General features: G+C 40.5%; 3 protein-coding genes across 7 annotated transcripts in view; 2 read left to right on the top strand and 1 right to left on the bottom strand.

Annotated features, from left to right (window-relative positions):
• Positions 1 to 2,492, top strand: part of emid1 (EMI domain containing 1) — a 57,406-nt gene extending 54,914 nt beyond the window's left edge. For all 3 annotated transcript variants that reach the window (XM_075467970.1, XM_075467968.1, XM_075467969.1), the window contains exon 17: positions 1,351 to 2,492. In XM_075467970.1, coding sequence (XP_075324085.1) covers positions 1,351 to 1,484 — 134 coding nt within the window. In that variant the 3' untranslated portion in view covers positions 1,485 to 2,492. The remainder of the gene's footprint in view (positions 1 to 1,350) is intronic.
• Positions 2,470 to 5,388, bottom strand: rhbdd3 (rhomboid domain containing 3). Its single transcript, XM_075467971.1, has 5 exons — positions 4,808 to 5,388; positions 4,338 to 4,721; positions 3,952 to 4,084; positions 3,595 to 3,846; positions 2,470 to 3,466 (listed from the first exon to the last, which is right to left on the bottom strand). Exons 1-5 carry the CDS (start codon positions 4,953 to 4,955, stop codon positions 3,298 to 3,300), a joined length of 1,086 nt encoding a protein of 361 aa, XP_075324086.1. The 5' UTR covers positions 4,956 to 5,388; the 3' UTR covers positions 2,470 to 3,297.
• Positions 5,389 to 7,490: 2,102 nt separating this feature from the next.
• ewsr1b (EWS RNA-binding protein 1b) lies at positions 7,491 to 17,101 on the top strand. 3 transcript variants are annotated; one of them, XM_075467967.1, is made up of 15 exons: positions 7,491 to 7,559; positions 8,016 to 8,052; positions 8,382 to 8,433; positions 8,558 to 8,705; positions 8,815 to 9,016; positions 9,117 to 9,370; positions 9,489 to 9,645; positions 13,241 to 13,278; positions 13,857 to 13,886; positions 13,978 to 14,093; positions 14,524 to 14,653; positions 14,756 to 14,866; positions 15,090 to 15,216; positions 15,317 to 15,673; positions 15,842 to 17,101. In XM_075467967.1, exons 1-15 carry the CDS (start codon positions 7,544 to 7,546, stop codon positions 15,876 to 15,878), a joined length of 1,812 nt encoding a protein of 603 aa, XP_075324082.1. In that variant the 5' UTR covers positions 7,491 to 7,543; the 3' UTR covers positions 15,879 to 17,101. The 3 variants fall into 3 exon arrangements, with proteins under 3 accessions (XP_075324082.1, XP_075324081.1, XP_075324080.1); XM_075467966.1 differs by having other exon boundaries at positions 9,111 to 9,370; positions 13,244 to 13,278; XM_075467965.1 differs by having other exon boundaries at positions 9,111 to 9,370.
• Positions 17,102 to 18,126: the final 1,025 nt, after the last annotated feature.

Raw genomic sequence — 18,126 nt, 5'->3', positions numbered from 1 at the left:
GTAAGTATAGCCAGTAGCAATGATTAGTTATATGACAGAAAATGAATAGTATTTAGTAAGACAATGTTCTCAAACGTTCTGACCTCCTGCTTTTTATTCTTAAAGTTGAACATTAGTGAGTTTTTGACTGTTGGTTGGAGCAACAAAAAAATAAATAAATGAGGGGCAATGTTGGTGCATGGGAACTGTGGTGGACATTTTTCAGTGTTTTGAGATTATTAAACTTTAAGAAAACAGCAAGGAATTTCCACATCAGTTCATCCGAGTTGATTTCATTTTTTTTAACTTTCAATCTTAAATTTTTGTTGTTTCCTTTTTCTTTGGTGGACAATTACTTACATGATAGAAATTCTGAAGTATTAGAGAGAGAATATGAGGGATTCAGATTTATTATGAATACTTCGCCCATCGTAGCAGCTTGGTCTGTAAGATTCTCGTCAGGTTTTTACATTTCATTCGTATTTTTTGGCAGATACGTGCAAATGATAACAAGTAACAAGTCAAAACAAACTAAAAAAAAAAAAAAAAACTTCACTGCTCAAAAAGTCCGAACATCAATTTAGTGAAACGGTTGTCTTGCTTTATAAATAACTTGTGTGGATATCTGTGCAGTTTTAAGGCCACAGAAACTGGCCTGTGGCTTCTGACTGAAAATGTCAAACGAGGCATAATTCATTTTGATCTCTATCAAATAAATTTATGAAATTCTTTTTTAAATGTGTGGGGCTAATGAGCTACTTCTGTGAGTTGATGTGGAAATAAAATTCTTGTTGAAGGATAACACAATAAAAAGCTCCCTTGCTATATCTAATAGATTTTGGTTTTAATGGTGTTATGGAGTTTTTTTATTCAATCACTTGATCTATGATCCTCTTTAAAAGCCACAGATTTGCATAAAATGACAAAATACCACCCAAAAGTTTGCAGGAAGACTAAAGAATTTCCTCCAAGAATTAAGGCTAAAATTGCAAATCTGACCACCTCTGTAAAAGAGGCTCTAACTTGATGAATAACCCCCCTCTATCACTCTGATATTTGGGATTCCTCCATCACAGAGATTTGTCTGCTACCAAAAAGAAAAAGAATGTAGCTGATACAGAATATCACAAAAGATATCGATTATTATTGACAAGAAAAACATCACTTTTGCATGTCCATGTTATCAGATGTACCTCCTCGACAGCAGTGTAGTTAATAAATAATTTGAATACAACATCACAATCGAAAAAAGAAACCATTGATGGTGCCTGCATGTTAAGTGTAGACATGCATCTGGACTGCACAGTGCACATGTCTGCACATACTGATGGACACGGAGGCCCCGTTCCAACTGCTGTCTTTCTTCAACAGAGCCTGATCTAGGGTCTGGGGATGGACCGTTTGGCACGAGCTCCCCTAGTTTCTACAGAGATAAGCGAGCAGGTGTACTTCCACATCGACTTGCTTCTCCTCTGTCCTCCAACACCAAGGCTCGAGGGAAGTAGCGCCCCCGCTCACCCTGAGGATCACAGGCTGGGTTGACTTCCCCTCCTATAGGTCTCATCGGCACTCAACAGATTCAGGCCGTATCTGGGCTCTTTTATCAGATTTAGGATGGGGGACACCTCAGGGAAACTCCACTGATACTCCACGTTGCCCTGCTTCATTGGCAACCTGACAGCTACTTTGACCCCCCCCCCCCACCCATCGCCATAACCCTTAAAATGCTCCAAACAGCTGCTTGTTGATATTTGTGTCTTCAGCTACAGAACTAAAGACAAATGAACAATAGTCATGTTTGAAAAAAGGAAAATCTGAATCCTCTATGGTGCTCCTCTAATTGTCTTGGGGACAAAAAAGGGTCATTTAGAGAAATCAAGTGAAGGATAAATCAGATGTGAGAAGACTGGATTAGAGTTGTATTTCTTTCACATATAACTGCAATATGATGGGAAAAAAATTAAAAAGGGTTCCATTATTTAAGTATATTGAGCATGTACAGTTTGGTAGACACGATTAATTGCAGACAAACCTCCTCTAGTATTCATTTTGTTATACTTCTATCGTATTGTTTAACACAGTGTTATGTAGTGCACTAAAAAGATGAAGTCATCTCTGCTCTACGTGAGCTTCGTGTTGCCAACAGTGATTTGTAGTTTTCCGGTGTGCGTCTTTTTCCCCCTTAAAGCTGCGGTCGGCAACTTTTTTTTAGTCATATTAGCTTGAACTGTCATGGGATTCTGGAAGTAGAATATTAAATAGACTGTTTAGGAAAAATAACGAAATCTGTAGCTCCCTCTGAAGCCTGTAATCATGCTTGCAAAAACCGAACGCTCCCAGCTGTTTTTAACCAATCAAGTTAGGGTGGAGGAATCCTACCTGTCAATCACAGCTTGTGCACACGCTGCTGAGCGTGAGTCTGCCCCAGCTTGTGTGCGCTCACACTGGTGTGAACTCACGTGCACAACCTCGTCCACAGAGGGGGAGGGGTTTGGGGGGGATTCGGAGCTTGGTAGAGGTTGGGGGAGGGACCTGAAAGTTGTATCAGTTCGAATTTTCCGACTTTAGACTCGCAATTTTGAAAACCTGCCGACTGCAGCTTTAATGTACGAACTGGTGAGCATTTTTTAGTCCGTGCGAAACGTGCACAAACAGTTACATTTCCTGATGCTGCGATATGGAAACGGCTCTTTGCAAACTCTGCTTACCATCTCAACATTTTAAACACACACACACACACACAGAGGAAACTGTTAATGGAACTTGAACCTGTTTTTACCACTGTTGTGTTGTAAAACTGCTCTGATGAAAATACTTTTTTTTTTCATCTTATATCGAAGTAATTGTGAAACTATTTAAATGATCATTTGTAGTTTATGATGTACGCTGTTGTGTAACCATTTCACATTTTGAACTTTTTTCCTTGCAAATGTGTTATTGTGTTAAGATAATCCTGTTCAGTGTAATAAAATAAGGTTGATTGTTTTTTTTATTTTTATTTTTTATTTTAACATCGTCACCTGTTTTCATCTGTGGTACAGAAGTATTCATTAAAAACTTTTCTAACATAAATTAATCCCATCTGTTCCCTCTGATGTCAGAATCTGTCTCAAATAGTTTGCATGTGTACTTTGATAGAAAGCAGCCCAGTGTGTCATACACCTCTTTTCCAGAATACCTTTCATCATTAAAAGCAGTTTCTGCATGTAACCCACAGGGAAAATACTGAAGCTCAGCAAAACCCAAGCATAATGTGTGTCCCGTTTACTGCACTAGTACAAACACTGTAACAGACTCGGTGCAGGAGTATGAGACCATTTAGGTACTTCGTGGTGCCGGGGGGCTCTTTCCCTTCGATACCACCACAGCTTGCTCCCCGACGCCATCCTCAATAAGAAGGGAGATGGCGCCATCTAGCTGCTTTGATGCTGCTAATGCCACTACGGCCTTCTCTGTGGGGAAGCCCATCTTTTCCAGCTGTTGAAGTCTGAGGGGAAACATCAGCAATAACCTTTGAATGATTGCTTGAATACACAAATTGCATTTGAGTAATATGAAGAGTACTAAGCAAAGCACATATTTACCCATAATAAAATATTTAAATTCCCTACTAACCGTAGAGAGGAAACAGATGATTTGGGCACTTGGACTTTTGCATCAGGGTCCTCCTCGGGAGCATCCTGTAATGAGGCCAGTATTCCTGCTCTTAGCATCTGCTCCTCCAGCGCCTCTGCCTCAGACAGTGCAGCAGACTCCTCCATTATCCAAGCAGGCAACGGGTCCATCCATGGGGGGCGGTTGAAAGCTGTGGGATTCCTCATCTGGGAAGTTGTTGCCTGATCTACAGGAAACAACTGGGGAAATGATCTGTAACAATAAACAAAGAAATCATGAAATCTGCTACAGCAATGCATGCCGACAGTGGCCATGAACATTCAATGAAAATTTCAATTTGAAGGAAAGTTACAACACCTCTGTGACGTCGCATGGGTTGGCAATCTGAACCTGGCTGAAGTTGGAACATACATCCACTCAGGAATGAAATCTAAAACCCTGTTACAGGACTCCTCCAGTTCCTGTAACATCCCAATAAAAGGCTGACGATCTGAAAGTTATATTAAGTATACAAAAGAAAGACTTGGAAATGGAAATAAATGCGATAGACTTGTTGTTGTAGGACACTTCAAGCTTGAACCATAAGAAACCAATCACACATATATAATTCGGTGAAAGATTAGTGGATTAGCCCATTGGGCGAAGGACAAGGGGCCAAAAGAGTCAGGGCGCCCAGGGTCTTATCCACAAAACAATGTTTAGCTCACAGAGAAACACAAAACTGGAAAAACAGAAAAGGATACAGTTGTGTCCTAAGCATATTGCACAGAAGTGAAGCAGGGCAGGTGTCCCCGGCAGCAGCGGCAGGCCCAGCAGCAGAAGAAGCCAGGGGAGGAACCATACTGGCAAACACCTCAGCAGCCTTCGTTGAGTCGTCTGTCGACACTGCGCCGTGAACAGAGCCAGCTGGGTAGCAGAGAAACCACAGATCCGACTCGCATCACCTCCACCCACGAAGAGGACCAGAGTGTAAAATAAAGGCAGTATGGTCACTGTGAGGACAGAGAGGACCAACAAGGTGACTGTTCCCCAGCGACGCTCCTGACAGGGTCCAAACAGCAGCAGGAGAGCAAAGCTGACCAGCAGAGAGGGCAGATCATCGTGACTCAGAGCATACAGAAACACATCTGAGGAGGAGACAGACAATTATTTGCCTTTAATTAAACAACTATACAGCTGCTTGCAAACCCTTCAACTAATAAAGATGAGTTACCTCTGAACCTTGGAAAGTCTCCTCCTGGGCCTAAACTGAGACTAGCCTGGATGCCCACAGCATACATCAGCAGCATCAACGTTATCAGTAAAGATGTTCCCAGGCAGAATCCAGAGCGATCTGATCCAAACCAAAACCTCACTAACATGATTCGACTGACGATTTTTTTATCATCAGCTTCAGGCTCTCACTTGCTCTAAAATAAGTCTGGTAAACAGACATCTGTCAGCGATCATGATATGAGAAATGTCCGATATAAAAAGCCTACAGATAGATAACAGTATCGGCTTCTCATTACATGAGAATAAGAGATACATTCATGATAACAATAATCTAATCCACACCTGAGGTCACTGCACTGACTACGGTTTATATTAGTTTACCTCTCTCTACTAATGACATGGAGGAGAACGAACTGAGAACTTGTGAGTTTAGCTAATATTTCAAAATATCAGCATCCTAAATACAAATTTAGTACATGCTTTACGTAAGCATACTTTCCGAAAATGTAGAGAAATCCAAACGGATCCAACTTCCGCAAGCATCTTCTTCGTCTCTGTATTTACACCGTCACAGTATCGTAAAGGTTTTACCGCCACCTAGCGGCCATACTTGCGATAGGTTCATCTGTGCAGAACGAATATTTGACATCAAAATCATTAAAATGTCTCATATTCTCAACTCTAAGTATGTGTTCGTTTCTAGTGATAGAAAAAATAACACCTTAGGTTTCTAGATAATTGGTCATTGATTCACGATATTGCGGTGATTTGTAAGTCAGATGTTAGACGTCTGAAACTCCAGAAGACTCAGGTGGAGGCCTCAACAATCACCTGGATTAATTAACCTGACAAACAGACCACAGTTTGTCAGACTGAAGAATTGTGTGTCTAACCAGGTGATCAGCAGCACAGGAGCACTACAGGGGACTGTACTCTCACCATTCCTTTTCACTCTGTACACTTCAGACTTCCAGTACAAGTCAGACTCCTGTCATCTCCTGCCAGAGAGCTGGTGGACCGCTTTGTGGCATGGTGTGGGAACAATCATCTCATCTTGAATGTTAACAAACCAAAGGAGATGATTGTAGATTTCAGGAGAAACAGGGTCAGATCAAACCCTGTTTCCATCATGGGAGAAGAAGTGGAGGTGGTTGAGGAATATAAATACCTTGGTGTTCATCTGGACAACAGACTGGACTGGAGACACAACAGTGAAGCCATCTACAAGAAAGGACAGAGCAGACTGTACTTCTTGAGGAAGCTAAGGTCCTTCAAGGTTTGCAACAAGATGTTGCAGATATTCTACAAGTCTGTTGTTGAGAGTGTCATTTCCTCTTGCGTCATCTGTTGGGGCAGCAGCATCAGAACCAGGGACCTAAAAAGACTCAACAACCTGATAAGGAAGGCTGGTTCTGTTCTGGGGACGACTGTGGAACCTCTGGAGACAATAATGCAAAGAAGGATTTTGCATAAAATCAAGAGAATTATGGACAACCCTGAACATCCTCTCCATGAGACTGTTATCGAAAAACAGAGTCTCTTCAGTCAAAGGCTTCTTCAGTTTGGATGCAAAACGGACCGCTACAGGAAATCTTTCCTGCCCACAGCCATCAGCATCTATAATAACTCCTTGATTTAATTGAGCTACATCAACATTTAATTTCCCTCTGGGATAAATAAAGTATTTTTGAATTGAATTGAATTGAATTGAATTGAATTACTCAAAGAATACAGTATTAATACAGTATACTGTACAGTAGAATAACAGTATGTGTATATAAACTGTGTTTTCAAAGCGTGTCACATGATTTCTATTACAAAAAAAGCAATTTATCTAAAAACAAATATCTTTAAAAAAACAAGATGTGCACCATCTCTTGTAAAAGTGAAACGCTCAAACAAATTACATTACTTCAAAGTTTACTTGGAAAGTGTACTCTCTCACACACGAAGTGGTTTCTTGAAACGATGAAGTCTGTTTCCTTTTGAGCTCAGGTGAAGGTCACCCTCCCCATTAGTGTGAGAAATAATCGAGGCTTTACTTAGATCATGCAAATAAAATACTCAATTATACGTACAATTGCCATAATAAAAGTACCAGACTACATTTTTAGTACAGTATGTAAAAAAAACATTATTCTAAACGACAAGGCCCATATTTCAGGTTTAATTGATAGAAATGGAGATCACCACATATCTGGCTGCAAGTAAAATTCATTTTTGAGAATGGCTTAATCGTTTAATTATTTTGTCAATAAACTGGTTGGTTTGTAAGAATGAATAATTGATGAGAGATCTGAGTAATACATTACAATGTTAGATTTGTCCAATCCAATTAAACGGCAAATAGTTCAAAATCTACATGAAATTTTTTTTTCATTGCAATGAAAATCAATCAAGCTCTCATTTCTCTCACATTTGACGAGATGGTTGAGTCTTGAAACGTAATTATAGCAAACGCAGGTGTCAGATAAACTTTCCCCGTGCTGTGTACAGTTAAAAAAAAAAAAATCTTAAAAACGTTTGCATTATCAAATCGCTCAGTGACATTCCGCATTGTTTTACCGCACACACTTTGTCTTATATATACATAGATATGAAGGCAGCTATCAAGGGATCCAGCACCGCCTCTGCTCTTCTTATCTCGCGAGATTACGTAGTTTTTTTTCTGCGAAGAGAAGAACGATTCTTCAGCAGCCAACTCTGTCCAGTCGTTTTGCACGGGCTTACTAAAATGGCGTCAGCTCCGGGTGAGTGTGGCATTTCTATTGTTTCTACATTTCTCCACGAAATCTTGTAAACATATAATGCAATTCTATGTATTATTTGATTATAATGCAGATATGTTCGTATATTGCGGTTTTTCATCTTGTTTTTACCGCGAACAATGCTAGCATACCGTGGACGGCCTAGTCTTTTTAGCTCATTGAGTCAATGCGGTTTTCTGTCGGATGGTCTCTTTCTTTGTTGGGTTTACAGTGCGTCAGCAGATTCAGTCGAATGCATATTAAATGTTTTTGCCAATGTCCCTGTTGGTTTTAAATCGGCTTATTGCTTAGCTATTTGCTAGTTAGCGTCGCCTTTTTACCGAACGGCGACCTCAAACCGGGCCTGTGTAACGTGCTCCGCGCGCGCGAAGGATGTTTTGTTCTAAAGTTAAGCCTACAAAAAGCTATAACCGACTCTTTTATCCTCTTTTTTTACAGATTACAGCTCCTATAGTCAGGCAGGTGCTCAGCAGGGGTAAGACTCTTTAATTACATTTCTAAAAAGACAATATATACTTTTTATCTTCTTTTAAGCCTTTCAGTGAGATGATTGTGTAAGCAAGGGGGGTCGAGACGGGTGCTTAAGAAAAACTGAGGTTATTAATTTGAAGTCGTTCAGCTTGAATAAGTTGAACAGATCAATGTATTGAAGTTTTTTGACCTGTGCATATGGAGGAAATTACTTGTAGCTTTAAGTTGCAGTCTAAACATTTTTAAAATGTGTGCCATAGGATTCTTTCAAGGGTGAGGGGGGCCGGGGGGTCCCTAAAACTTCCACTAAGTTTATTTGCATTTCTTTTACAGGTACGCCTCATATGCTGCCCAGCCATCACAAAGTTATGGACAGTCAGCACAGGTAGGTTGAATGGAAAGGAGACAAATTTTGTTTGTGGTGGTTTGCTCTTTTCTCTACCAGGAGTCATTAATATCATATGGTTGAAAATGTAGAAAATCATGTACTTTTTTTCTTTTCTTTTCAGCAAAGCTATGGCCAGCAGAGCTATGGAACGTATGCCCAACCTGCTGCTGCTGCTGCTGACAGCAGTTACACCCAGACAACACCTGCAGCTGGAAGCTATCCTCAGCAGCAGCAACAGTATGGGTCCTCATATGGCCAACAGGCATCAGGTCAGTGACCTATAGGAACATTGTTATTCTTATTTTGATGTCTTTTTGGGTGTTGCAGCACACCCAATTATTAACATTATTTGGGAAATATGTGGGGGCGTTTTTACAGCTGGCTATCCTGCTGCTCAGTCTACTACTCATGGCTACTCACAGTCAGCCCAGGGTTATGGAGCCAGTGGTTATGACAGTACTCCAGCTGCTGCTGCTGCTACTCCAGCTGCTTCCCAGTCTTACGGCTCTCAGCCAGGGTACACGGCCCAGTCTGCCTACCCTGGATATGGTCAGCAGGCTGCTCCCACGGCACCTCAGAGGTACGTGTCCCTAGCCTACATCCACATAATTGAATTATAAAGTAGCATTGGTACGGGTTGAAATAGTCCCCTGACTGTGACCTGTTTCATTCAGTTACAGTGCTAACAGCCAACCAGCTAGCTACAGCCAAAGCAGCTACTCCCAGCCGGCATCATATGGACAGCAACAGCCTGGTTACCAGGGTCAGCAGGCAGGCTACAGCCAGCAACAGGGCTACCAACAGCAGACACCACAGCAGCAACAAGCTCCTCCTGCTTACCCCCCTCAGGCTGCTGGTTCCTATGGGCAGTCCCCAGCCAGTCAGTACAGCCAACAAGGTGGACCCCCCAGTTACAGTCAATCCAGCCATTACAGTAAGCTTTACTTTGCATCCTTTTCTAAACTGCTGTGGTTGAATCTTCATTAAAATGGTTGGTTTTAATATCACTACAATCACACCTTGACCGATGCACCCGTGTCGCCCTTTTGTAGATAACTACAGACAGGATGGCCAGGGTGGAGGTTCTGGTTACCCTGGCTCTGAGTCTGGAAGGTACCCTGGTGGAGGAGACGGCAGGGGCCCTGGCAGAGACGGCTTTGACAGAGGCGGAATGATGCATCGTGGCAGAGGCATGGGGCGTGGAATGGGGTAAGTGTTTTTCCTTAGCATGTGACCTCATTTTAATTTTGACTCTGCAGGGGATTTTTGCCATTTGGAGCAGTGCTGAGAGAAGTGTCTTCAGAAAAACCAAACTAATGTCCCAAACCAGTTTATGCAAATTCACTGTCCCAAAGCATGGAAAAAGTCATAATTTATTAGCAGTTGGTGCTGATGAATTATGGGTAGCTCCTTTTAATGCAGAAGAACCAGAATTGCATGAATAAAGTTTCGACCCCGTAGTCCAGTTTCTCTCAGCCCTGCTTCTCTTTTGGTTAAAGGTAAGAGTTTCCCTTTTTTCCCACAAATTGATTTTTAGTTTTTGCTCAGTCCTGTGCACAAACATCTAGGCTGAGTAGCTTCTATTCTACAACATGTTTTCCTTTATGGGTCACTTTTGGGATAGATGGGAAGGTGAAGAGTTCATATCTTTATTTTTGAGGGGAGTGTGCAACAAGAACATCTGTACATAGATCCAATTATCAATAATCCATTGAATTTCTTTAAAGAAGGTTCATGCACTTATGGGTGATGCTCTTGCTAAACTCCTAAATGTAGGTGTCCAATAGTAAGTATCTCTCTGTTTAGTACTTCACTAAAATTTAGTCTTGCAAGTATTTCCATAAAATACAGATTTTAGTTCGTTTTACCCATGTCAATTTGGGTCAATACAGCCTCAACAATTCTTTGGTATTTTCAGGGTGTTTTTTGCAGGGTTGCACTGGTTTGAGGGATTGATGCCAAAGTCTGAACATTTAACCATGAAAATAGCAGTCAAACATGGCAGCATGTTAAACATCAACTTCAGGGAGCCAAAAATAGTGAACAAAACACTTTGCTTCTCAACTTTATTTTCTTAGTTTTATTTGTATTACATACGTTTTTCCTAAAAGATTAAACTTGGTGACATCATTTAATAATCAAAAGGAGGTTTTTGAGTCTTTGTGGGGTTTTTTTGTGGTCAATGTTTCAATAACTATCCATTAAAACAAGGTGAGGATAAAACATTCACAAAACAAGTTTGTTTTTCTTTAAACCTGGACCTTATTTCTGGCATAAAATATGTTCATCTACTCACCGATAACAGTTTGAAAGTCGGCGTCTTTCGGAAGATATTTGGATCACTCGAGATCAGCGTATATCCATATGACGGGAGAGAACAGGGTAATACAGCCTCTAAATAAGAAATTGTCTTTATTTCACCAGTACTTTAAAGCCGAATGAATGAATTAACGCGTACTATTGCACTGTTAGCTCAAAGCTGACATGTTGTTATCTGGGGCTTATAGGAGCTTTCTACACACACGTCTAGTGAGATGACTTCATCGACGCTCGTCGCTACAACACCGCGCATTCACTCTGGTAAAGACACTCAAAGCTGTCGTCAGAATCTGATAAATATCCTGCCATGTTGGCCAAAACTAGCAGTAGCAAACTCCATGTGAAGTTAGCCGACTGTCACAGAACACGGAGTGAATGAGCTGTGCTGCAGCGGCGATGAAGTCATGCCACTAGACGGGTGCGTAGAAAGATTCCTATTAGCCCCGGATAACGGATTCAGAGTCTCGAGTGATCTAAATATCTTCCGAAGGACGCCGACTTTCACCCAAACTGTTATCGGTGAGTAAATGAACATATTTTATGCAAGAAATAAGGTCCAGATTTTAAAAAAACCAAACTTCTTCTTTAACTTTCTGAGTTGTACAAAAAATCTAATCTCTACCAGCATTGCTTTGAGATGTCTTAATGAGAACTGACTTAGTGAGGCTGAACTCAAAGACATGGTCCAAACACAGTGTTCATCAAATATCTTAAACGTTCAATCTTCTCAGAATGGTCAATGGATCGTTTGTTAGATGTTATCAATCAAAGGATTTTTGGTGTCGAGGGCTTGACTTTAACCTCAGAGTGGAAACGACCCCGCTGCACATTCCTCACTGACGTGCAAATTTCCCGTGAAAACGAGATTAACTCGATTGACCTGGTCTTGGATGCACAAAGTCTACCTGAAATGAAAATCAGGTTTGCTGATGTTGCAGATTAGCAGTGAAACGGTTGTTTTTTTTTTCCCCAGTCGGGATACACTATTTAACCCCCCGATATAAGAGTCACTGACATTTAGCTTCCTTCAAAGAGAATTTGAAGGGTTTTAAGAGTCTTGAGGGGTATTAAGGTGATCAGGTTTTTACTGCACAATTGTTTTGGTTTAGACTCATTACTACAACTCTAATACTGAGGAGTGAGAAGAAGAAAAACTCTGTGATAAATCGGGTAATTTGGTTCTTAGGCTGTCCTTTTTTATATGAATATTTGGGAGGTTTTAATGTATAATATTTTAATGCTCAGGTTTGAATCTGTGCCAAATCATTTTTTGGTCTCTAGATTTTGTTTGTGGTTCATTAACAAACTTTGGTGGGTTTTCTTTTTTGGTGGTCTTTTTTTCTTTGACGTGTTTTTTTTGTGACGCAATCGCACAAATGCATCAAAAGTAGTTTCAATTAGGACTCGCATCAAACCACTAAAGTAGGAGTGATTTATAAAAAAAAATAAATAAATAAATAAAATATGGCCAACTGACGACAGTACTCAGTACACTTAGCTGTAAATTCAGCTGTTCCATGAACTGGTTTTAAAGCACTTCAGCACAGTTTTAGCTTTGCACAGGTATTGGTGGGGGGTGTGGGGAGGGAGTCTTGTGGGTCACTGTCATTTTGAAATGTTTTAAATTGCTTTTGTGGTTTGGAATACAAATGTTTGATCAATTTCTTTTGAGCACTTTTTAACATTCTTTGTCACATTTATACCGTACAGGTAACAGTGAGAGCCATTTAAAAGCATCTTTTCTCTAAAAAGTATCTGTACTCAGTACAGAGTCGCCAGCTTTAAGCAGCAGGAAGGAGCTTAAACAAAGATTCGAAGTCTGCCTTTTTTCAAGAACTGAGGATGGTGGTTATTTTGTGATAAGCATGATGGGTATATGAAGAGACCAAGTCTTTGTTTTTAATTTAACCTTTGAAAAAGCTGTAAACATTTATTTAATTTATTTGGTGTTAGTTATCTTCAATATTGTGATATTTGTGTGTTTATATATTTTTTTTATTTGTTTTATTACTTGGTGAATGTGATCACATTACTCTTGTGAAATTTCAGATGCATTGTCTTTTTAAAACTAAATATGAAGCGGCTGTAATGTACAAGTAATGTGTTTAAGGTGATGGCCTTTTCTTTTTTTGGGTACGAGATGTATGCCGTCAGTGCATCTGAAATCATTCTGTCTGTGTACAAATGTTTCGGATTTAACACATTTAAAAGACATTGAAAACATGTTAGTCATTAATACTTTTACAAATGTATCTTCTACTACAAACTGTCACTAAACTTGTACTTGGATAGCTAAGGAATGGCACGTAGCTGATACGTTTCCCCTCAGTTAGATTGTGTATTTATAATTCTGGGGAAGTTATTTAAGCTGCTGTCCGGTTAGTTAGAATGTTTTGATTACTCCCTCAATCAAGCCACTTTGCTCGAGCCATGGAAGTGGCTGTAAAAGGGAAACGCCTTCATATCTCCATTTATTCCCCCATAGCAGCGCTGGAGACAGAGGTGGCTTCAGTAAGCCTGGTGGTAAGTTAACGAGTATTACACTGGTTAGTCCTTGCAAAGCCATAAACTTTTTTGGGGGGCGAATTTCCTTTGAGTATTGATGTGTTACATTGTGGTATGCAAAATTTATTCACACAAAAGCATTTGAAAATTTTGGATATTTGGGGAATTTTTTTTATTTGTTTATGCCTAAGACCATTTTCTCTGGGGTACTTCATACAATTCAGTCACTGCTTATGGTTTGGCAAGATTTTGACAGGTTAATGACACATTTAAGTGTTTGTTGCTGCTCGAACAAATGAGCTGAACCAATTTTTTTTGGAGGATTTCTTACTGGTCTTAAAGGCTTTTCAAATGACACAAATATTTGCCAAAGGGTCTGAGGTGTTCTATTTTCAATTCAACATATCATTTGTGGGAATTGTGTACCATAAGGTACAATTTTTATTTTTTTTTCAACTTCCCAGTATGAGTCATGCCTCTATAAGAAAATGTCTGGATCATGTATTGTAGCATTTCTCAGGTGTTGTCTACTTGATTTCAGTTCCAAGCACTGACTTGTCTTAATCTTTCTTTCCTCCTCGACTGATGGACTACAGGACCTATGAACAGCGATGACCGCGATATGGGTGAGTGGAACCTCAATAAACCTCCTGCTGCAGGTTCACGGCAAAGTTGAAACGGATGTTTGGAGTTCTCTTTTTCTCTTTTTGCTTGTAGGACGACCAGAAGAGCAGGATGACTCTGAGAACAGTACGATTTACATCACAGGGTTGACCGAAAAGGCTAACTTAGAGGAAATGGCAGAGTTCTTCAAACATGTTGGCCCAATAAGGGTAAGAGTAAACGCAAGTCCACACCAGGTGTTTTGCAGAGATAACCCAGTCGGTATTAGATGTCAAAAAGTAAAATGGTGAACCCATATGTAATTTAAAGCAGGTATTAGTTGCTGCTTTATACTCTTCTGCTTCCCTGTAGGGTGTTTTCCTCTTATTTGACATTGCTGGTATTTATGTGGTACAGATAAGTAGAACCCTTCGGTCGTCCTTGATTGTCCTGTAAACAAGTCAATGATATATGCAAAATACTATTTGCATCGTGTTCCTTTTGTGCCTCATACAGGAAGTCTCCTGCTTTTAATACATGTATGAATGGATGACTGTGTACCCATTTTTAATGAATTGCTCCAGTTTAAATTTATCCTTAAATATGGCTGCAAGCGCAACTCATTTAGAAACTGAATTGTATTTTTTGCCGTCTATCAAGATTAATCGCCGACTTGGCCAGCCTGCTATCAACATTTACACGGATAAGGACTCAGGAAAGCCAAAGGGAGATGCCACTCTGTCTTATGAGGAACCCATCTGTGCCAAAGCAGCTGTGGAGCATTTTGACGGTGCGCCTTTACAGACTGCACATCACACCCCAAAGCAAATACTGGAGAAATGCATTTATCTAAAAGGCACCTCTGAATGGTTGTATTGATTCTCAATTACAGGAAAAGAGTTCCAAGGCCGAAGGCTCAAGGTGTCCATGGCACGCCGAAAACCCATGATGGGTGGAATGAGAGGTGGCATGCCCATGCGAGATGGCATGATGGGCCGTGGAGGTAAATGTCAGCCACATTTGTTAATTTGCCATTTGAGGCCACTGTTGGTTGATATGTAAGACCACACCTGAAACTATTGTGGTTCTTTAGCTTTACGCAACAAACCTGAGGGTGAACCATGTTTCATGTTGGAACTATTTGCAACAGATTTATTTATTTTTATATATATATGCGCTGTAATGGATAGTTGAGTGCAAACATGATGGAGAATTGCTCTTCTCAGGTATGATGGGCCGTGGAGGAGACCGCGGTGGTTTTGGCCCACGAGGTGGTCCGCGTGGTATGGGCAGAGGTGGTCCCACAGGAGGCAACATGCAGCAGAGAGCAGGAGACTGGGAGTGTCCCAATCCGTATGTTTATCCCAATGTTGGCTTCATGTTTTCAATTATTTATTTATGTATTTTTGCATCTGGAATAGCTTTTTTTGACTGTGTTGGTCTGTGCTAACAGGGGTTGTGGTAACCAGAACTTTGCCTGGAGGATGGAGTGTAACCAGTGCAAAGCTCCCAAGCCGGAGGGCATGGGTGGCGGCCCTCCATTTCCTCCTGGAGGGGACAGAGGCAGAGGTGGAATGGGAATGCGTGGAGGCAGAGGTATGGACCGTGGTGGGCCAGCAGGAGTTGGAGGCCCAGGTGGCCCTGGAGGTTTCCGTGGAGGCTGGGGAGGTGACCGTGGAGGATTCAGAGGGCGCGGTGGAATGGACCGGGGTGGCTTCCGTGGGGCCGGGCGTGGAGGACCACCTATGGACCGAATGGGTGGCAGAGGTGGAAGAGGAATGGGGCCACCAGGTGGCAAGATGGATATGAGGTAGAATTTACACTCTTTAAAATAAACTAAAGTTCCATTAGTCTTGAGTAATTTTTGTATGACTCGCTTCATGATTTAAAAAAAAAACAGCCACTGGATGCAAATGGTTTCTTAAGAATGAATGTTTGTTATATTGTAAAGATCTCTGATTTATCTTGTTCTGTTCAGGGACCATCGCCAGGAGCGAAGAGAGCGACCCTACTGAAGCAAAACTTCTTGATTGTTCCTGTTGTGGAATTGGATTTTTAAAAGATTTTTTTTATTTATGATTCCATATTTTGATGGTTACACAACTGCTTTCATACAACCAGTGCAGTTTAGTCAACTTGTGGTTCCATTTTTGTTCTTAGTTTATTCATGTTTCTGCTGCATCTTGTATTTTGCATGTTTTCTTTCATTCTTTTTATTCTTTTTATTATGCAGAGTAGCTTTGACCATTGTATCGTAAAATTCAATATTTTTCATTAGTTAATGTAATTACCTCCCTTTTCCCAAAACTCACAATTGTATGATGACAAACTTGGGGAAATAAAATTTTACTGATTTGATGTTTAAGTTGTGGTTGCAGTTACTATCAACCTCTGATCACTACAGTGTACAATTATGCAGAACAGACTTTATTGTGCAGTTGTGACCATACTTAGTGATTGACAAGGAGTAACGTGCCACAAATGTGGCTTCTGTGGAGGAGATGAAGGTTGTGTTTTTGCTTTGGGCCAAATTCCAATGAACACTCAGAAGTGTCACATGTTGTCTCACCCCGAGGTGGGATATGTTGGGTATTTAGGTGCTTTTTAAATAAAAGGCTTGTGCCACAGCTTTGCTTTTTTTTAATCTTTTTTTTCTTAGGGGATTTCCATCCACAAAGCTCATAACATACTATGGCCGTTTCTGTTTCTAGTTGAAATCTCACATCTTCAAATCTGAGAAGCTCCTGCTGTTCCTCCTCTGGCCGGTAGGTGGTGCTGGTTGGACGGAAACTTGCAGTTTGTTTTTAATCTTATCAAGTGAGCAGCTCTACATTTATAAAGTTTTTTATTTTTAAATTGAATTAATACAAACAATTTATGACTTTCAAATGAATATTTAACCCAACTCTGCCCTCAGATTAGTCTATTTTAACAAGAAGCTAAACCTTTGTATTAACATGAAACGGGAAAAGGGTCTCCAGCCATTGTTTTTTTTTTTTTTTTTTTTTTTAAACTGGTAGCGTTTGTATCTCTTTAACTGATCAACATATCCTTCATGGTGTTCAAGCAGTGTTATTAATCACAGATGCTGTTTTTTTTTTTTTTTCTCGCATCTGTCAAACACATGGCAGCTCTCTTATGGTTTTCTTTTTCATACATCTACAGATAACCAACTCAACATCTGGAGTTCTACAGTGAAACACTTTGTTGCTTGTCTAAATAAAACCTTTTAAATACAGTTCCTCGTCTTCTTTCCGTTCCTGACTGCCTAACGGAGGTAATGTTTTATTTCTTTCTTCTCCACGCTGCTGTGTGAGTACATTTCTCACAGAGCTTGGGGATTTGGGGCCTGGCCACAACTGGCATCTTAAAGCAGATCCCCTTGACTGTGATCAGTTGTTCGTGTGAATTAATTGAGGTAAATTCTCTTATTTGCGCTTCCCTTCTACTGACAGAAAAAGCTGATTCATCTCGGCCCAGCAAATGATCTCATCAACCCCCACTTCTCTCTCTTTCGCCTCCCCTCTCCCCTCCTTTATTTTCCTCTCTTAAACAGACATCCCTCTTTTTTTAAATGAAAACAAACCCTCCCTCCTTGCAAAGGCTGTGCGTAAATTCAAACAGTCACTGGAAGAGTGAACGTGGTTATTGCTCTTATAAAGACGGGGGTGCAAAGATTTATGGGAAGAACTGTTGGCCGAATCGGAGATCTTTGAACTTTTAAATTGCAGGTGTATCAACATTTAACTTTAACTAAGTTTGTGGACCACTGCTGTCATCTTTGTGAGTATTTTCATAAATCTGTAAGAACTCGAAAGGGGTGGCACTGGCAGTGATTTGTAATTCATGTTAAGTGTTTCATTATACATGGTATACCCAAAAAAAGAGATTTTTTTTTTTAACTGAATAAATCCAACATAAAAACTGAACTTAGTAAGCTTGGCCCTCACAGCAGCAGCAGCAGCAGCTCTGCTATTTTCTGCAGTATGTGAGAAATAAATATCTTCTATCATGCGCACATAGATCATGTGTTCTTGAATTGGCCTCTTTGTTTTCACCCTGTTAACAGCCTGTCTCACAAGACTGGACAACTCTTCACTGTATCGTATAAGTCATTAATCCCCCAATCTTTGGCAGTCCCACTGATGTGAGATTTCTGATTTGTGAGCTTCCTCCTAAAAAAAAAAATCAATGACCGCAGTCATTACACAACCTGTTTTAGATAAGACCGTAAATGCTCCACTTCCAACTTGTCATATCCTT

This window comes from Odontesthes bonariensis, chromosome 6 (genome assembly GCF_027942865.1).
Source record: "Odontesthes bonariensis isolate fOdoBon6 chromosome 6, fOdoBon6.hap1, whole genome shotgun sequence".
NCBI lineage: Eukaryota > Metazoa > Chordata > Actinopteri > Atheriniformes > Atherinopsidae > Odontesthes > Odontesthes bonariensis.
Note: the sequence above shows the minus strand (reverse complement) of the source record. Positions and strands in the feature narration are given on the sequence as shown.

Coding starts and splice junctions, on each gene's coding strand:
- ewsr1b (XM_075467965.1), top strand. Junction 14,654..14,755: donor AGCTGTGGAGCATTTTGACG/GTGCGCCTTTAC, acceptor TCTCAATTACAG/GAAAAGAGTTCCAAGGCCGA. Junction 15,674..15,841: donor GGTGGCAAGATGGATATGAG/GTAGAATTTACA, acceptor TGTTCTGTTCAG/GGACCATCGCCAGGAGCGAA.
- rhbdd3 (XM_075467971.1), bottom strand. CDS start 4,955: ATGTTAGTGAGGTTTTGGTTTGGATCAGATCGCTCTGGATTCTGCCTG. Junction 4,722..4,807: donor AGACTTTCCAAGGTTCAGAG/GTAACTCATCTT, acceptor TCTCCTCCTCAG/ATGTGTTTCTGTATGCTCTG. Junction 4,085..4,337: donor AATATGCTTAGGACACAACT/GTATCCTTTTCT, acceptor TATAACTTTCAG/ATCGTCAGCCTTTTATTGGG.